Raw genomic sequence first — 4,530 nt, 5'->3', positions numbered from 1 at the left:
ATAATATGTTGAAACAACACATTCTTTGGATGAAAGATCTAGGGCTACAAAATATATTAGAGTTGCTCAAACGTATGAGGTTGCATTCATATTACATTTGATGAAAGAAATTTAGGAAATACAAATGATCTTAGTACATGTTTACAAAAAAAAAAAAAATCAAGACATTGCAAATGCCATGCTACTTGTTAATGTATCCAACAGAAGGTTGCAAGAGCCGAGGAAAGATAATAAATAGAATCTGTTTGTTTCTGAGGTGTCTATATTTTTTATGAAGCATAACATTGCGGTGCCTGCTTTTGAAGAGTTTTATGGTAATTCTGGAAGATCACGGTGTAAATCTGCTAAATATACTGTCTTTCATCATTATTGTGTTAAAGTCTTTTGCAACAATAATTGATTGGCAATTGCAAGAACTTAATGATCATTTTGATGAGGTGACAACTAACACTTTATTTGGATGGTGGTTTGCCATGGTTTCATAATGTACGGTACAGTATGGTATGGTATGATACTGTATAGTATATTACAATATAATGTTTGGATTGACTGTATCGTTCACGGCTGTTTAATAATAATTTTATTATTTGGTTTGATGGTATGATACTGTATCGTAATGGGTAAGTTTACTAAAATACCCCTAATTATTATAAATTTGGTTTGATGGTATGTTAATAATTTTCCTTCTCATAGCCCCCTATTCACGTCAAAAAAATATTTGTAGTCTATTAGACTCCACTCTTAAAAGATGGAAATGCTATTCCATACAAAAGCGTCGTTTGTTGAGTATATAATGACCAATAAGTTTTACATGAGGATTCAATTTGATTGTTTTTCATAAATAACTAGTACAAAGGGTCAACTAATCAATTGCTAAAAGCTTTCTGCAACATGTCGAGTAGTTTAACAAACTTATCTAGGTTTCACTTTTCAGGAGAATAAAGGAAGAGTTCCAGAACAAGAGACTGATGTACTGAATTATACAATTTTGCTATTTCATTTCCAACCTTTTCGTTTCTACATTATCATTTTATTTTGCAGACTGGTGGAGATTTTTGGTATTAAAGTAACTTCATACACTCCATTTGTTTCTCTACTTTTATGTGAACACACCACATTTCTTATGGTGTTGTTTGTTCATATGCAAACAAATTTGCTTCTTTCACTTACTATTTGTAGGCATTTACCTTTATCTTTAGAACAAGTATTAGACTCATTGTAATGGATTGACGAACACTTGAACAACATAAAAATAGTATAATTATGATGAATTCTCCGAAGGGACAAGGCCCAAATTTACCCCTACATTACATACGTATAGCACAGACCACTGCAGAATTGTCTACTTACTGCGTGGAAAAGTGAGGAATGAAAATATAGAGGAAATAATTTTGTGACTACAAAGTTTGAGAATGATGGAGAACAACGAAGAAAAAGGATTGAGTAGAAGAGTGTAAAAATAAAAACATATTACGATTGGAAGTAATATGGGGTAAAGGGTAAAATAGGATTAGAGAATATTATATAAGGATATAATTGAAAAAAAAGAAATAACAAATCATGGGATACCACCAAATTGGTGGTTCTATAAATTAAGGTCTTTCATGGTTACCAAACCATGAAAAGATACCATAGCTTTTAGAAAACAATCAAAACAAATATGATTGCCTTACTAACCATACCATACCATACCATGGGAAACCACCATCCAAACAGTGGCTAAGTTGCTTCATGGTGTTGATTGTTTGAATCCAAAAGACTCATTTTCAAGTTTTGACATTCAAAAAATAATGAGAATGGCTGAATTATATCCCGATGAATTTGATGAACTTAATATGTGTGCGCTTGAGAATCAACTAGCAAATTACATCATTGATGTCCGTGGTATCGATAAAAGTTTCTCCAATTTAAATGGGCTTTGTGATCTTTCAAAAAAATTGGTTCAGACAAGAAAGCACTCTTGTTATCCTCTTGTATTTTGTTTGGTGAAATTTGTTTTGCTTCTTCCAATTACCACTTTATCTGTTGAAGGAGCCTTTTCAACAATGAAGTTTATTAAGAATGAGTTGTGGAATAAAATGAATGATGTCTTTTTTAGAGGTTGCAATGTTCCTTTTATGGAAAAAGATGTGTTTAATAACATTTCAACTGATGATATTATTGTCTTTTCAAGCAATGAAACCTCGTCGAGTGATATTGTAAATGTGCTTGAGAAGTATTGGTAGTGATCTCTGTTTGAAGTTTTATTTTGCACTCTAGTTCTAGTTTGATACATTACATAGGGCTAACTTTTTGTTTACATAGCACCCTAGTTCTGGTTGACACATAAAGGGCTAACTTTTTACTTTACTTATTAATTACTCTTATTTAAGTTTAAGTATTTTGTATCTCTAGACTATATACTATTCCATCCCTTGAAATTGTATTTTTTTTGGCTTATTCACACATTTATTTTTATTTTTCAAACCCCTGAAGAAAAAATTTGAATCCGCCACTGCTAAAAAACATTTTGACCCGATCTGCCGGGCCCAAACTCAATTCACCCTTATGACTCCCTTCTCCTTTACAACACAACAACAATCCAGACAACAACAATACCAACAATGTCGACAAAACAATGACAATAATATCAATCAGTGATGTGATCAATGCTCAGAGCATCGAATAATTAAAAAATTTAGTATTTTTTTACCTCTCCTCTCATCTATCTTCTCTTGTCACTGTCCCATCATTTTTTTAGTGAAGAAAAACAAAGTTCAAGGCTTTGTGATTTCTAAAAATAGGAGGAAATTGAGTAACAATCAATTTCAAGGTGTTTTTACCATTGATTTGACAATTACCAAGCGTAAACCGATGGTTCCAAGGCTCTCTACTGCCAATACATCATTTTTTCGTAAAATTAGCTAAAAACGTGACCCCTTTTTTTTTTCTTATTTCTCTTCATTATTAATCCTTCTGATTCAGCATGCAACAAGTATTCTCAAGGACATCAAAGTTTTAAATCTTGAAAATTTTCAAAGCTTCTCAAAAAAGTCGTTGTGACCCACCCTTTGCCTATACAAGGGGAGTCTTTTTCACCCCTTTAGATAGGAATCAAGAATCAACAAGAAAGAATTACCTGAAATTAGCATCAACCTTGGCAAAATTCATACTATCACTTCTTAATTGTTTCTACTTTTTCCGAGTTCAAGTTTCGATCTCTGACGAAGAAGACCTAATGAACTGCCCTAATAAAGGTATGAACTTCACCCTTTCTACACCGTTCTTTATCAAAACTAGTATTTGTTAAACGAATTATGTGTTGCTGTTTTGATTCTTAGTTGGACGTAACGAGTTAGGCAACTTGTTACATGGATGGTCTTGACTAAAATATTTTCATTTGATGTTGTTTTGAGAATTTAAGTTTAATTTTTGGATGTGATGTTGAAAAGCTTCAAGTTTTGATAGTCTTGTATGGTTGTTGTTGTTGTTGTTGATATTTCAAACTTGCATAATGCAAGCGTTTAACATTTTCAAATGATTAAAAATAAGTTTTTTTCCTTCTGTTTTGTGCAAGGGTAAATTCCACATTTTGGATTTGTCAAAATTGAATTTTGTGTCTTTTAGTCTTTGCGGAAGCATTGATTGAAGTTTTTTTATGAGTTCTAAGTAATCTTCAAGCCTTTTTTTCACTGTTTGTTTGAGTAGCTTTGATTATGCTCGTTTGTTTCTAGAAGATCCTTATATTCCAGAGTTGAAATTCCAGAATGGTAACTTGATTTAACTATATTTTGTTATCTTAACAAATGAGCATCCGGAATTATGCAGAATCATGATTTAAGCCACCTTATCTTTTTCCTTAAACAAGCTGGGAAAATCTGTCAAATTTCCTCTCTTGATCTATTAGTTCTAATTCTCTAATATAATAATTAAACTTGAGCTTGGCTTTTTCTGTTGCCTATTAATTTTTTGATGTGTTTTAAGTTAGGTGTATTCTGGTATTGTGTTCTTTTCAGTTTGTTCTCATTCCAAGAGGCCTTAACTTCTAACAAGTCTGTGGCTATTAGAACTTGATTTATTTCAATGTCTCATCAAAAATAGGCTTGAGTTATCGATAGGACCTTAAACTTATTTTGAAATTTCACTTAGACTCTTCAACTGACCTTTGTACCTATTAAACACTTCTACTCCTTTGAATTTGAACCATTTGGATTTTTTTTTTTTACAATCAGCTGCAAATTTAAAATGTGTGCATTATCCTTGCGGTGACATGGTAATTTAACAAATAAAATAATGACACGTGTCTATATGAGTACAAAACTTATTTTAAAATATAATAAAATAAGAAAAGAAAATTATTTTAATATTTTTTTTGAAAAAAAAAATCCTTCTTCACTCTTCTTCTCCATTTCACACTCATTGCCGTAATTCTTTTATCTCCATTTCCGACCATCTCCAAACAAATATCATCACTTAAATTAAAATGCAGATCCAATAAGTTCATCAAAAAGTTTAAGTGTAGATGTTAGTAAAAATGGAATTTTGCCGGAA

The 4,530-nt window shown here is 31.5% G+C and overlaps 1 protein-coding gene across 1 annotated transcript; it reads left to right on the top strand.

Annotated features, from left to right (window-relative positions):
- Positions 1 to 1,796: 1,796 nt before the first annotated feature.
- On the top strand, positions 1,797 to 2,225 carry LOC124893736. The gene has a single exon (XM_047404613.1). The coding sequence runs from the start codon at positions 1,797 to 1,799 to the stop codon at positions 2,223 to 2,225; it is 429 nt and encodes a 142-aa protein (XP_047260569.1).
- Positions 2,226 to 4,530: the final 2,305 nt, after the last annotated feature.

This window comes from Capsicum annuum, unplaced genomic scaffold, assembly GCF_002878395.1.
Source record: "Capsicum annuum cultivar UCD-10X-F1 unplaced genomic scaffold, UCD10Xv1.1 ctg64573, whole genome shotgun sequence".
NCBI lineage: Eukaryota > Viridiplantae > Streptophyta > Magnoliopsida > Solanales > Solanaceae > Capsicum > Capsicum annuum.
Note: the sequence above shows the minus strand (reverse complement) of the source record. Positions and strands in the feature narration are given on the sequence as shown.

Coding starts and splice junctions, on each gene's coding strand:
- LOC124893736 (XM_047404613.1), top strand. CDS start 1,797: ATGGCTGAATTATATCCCGATGAATTTGATGAACTTAATATGTGTGCG.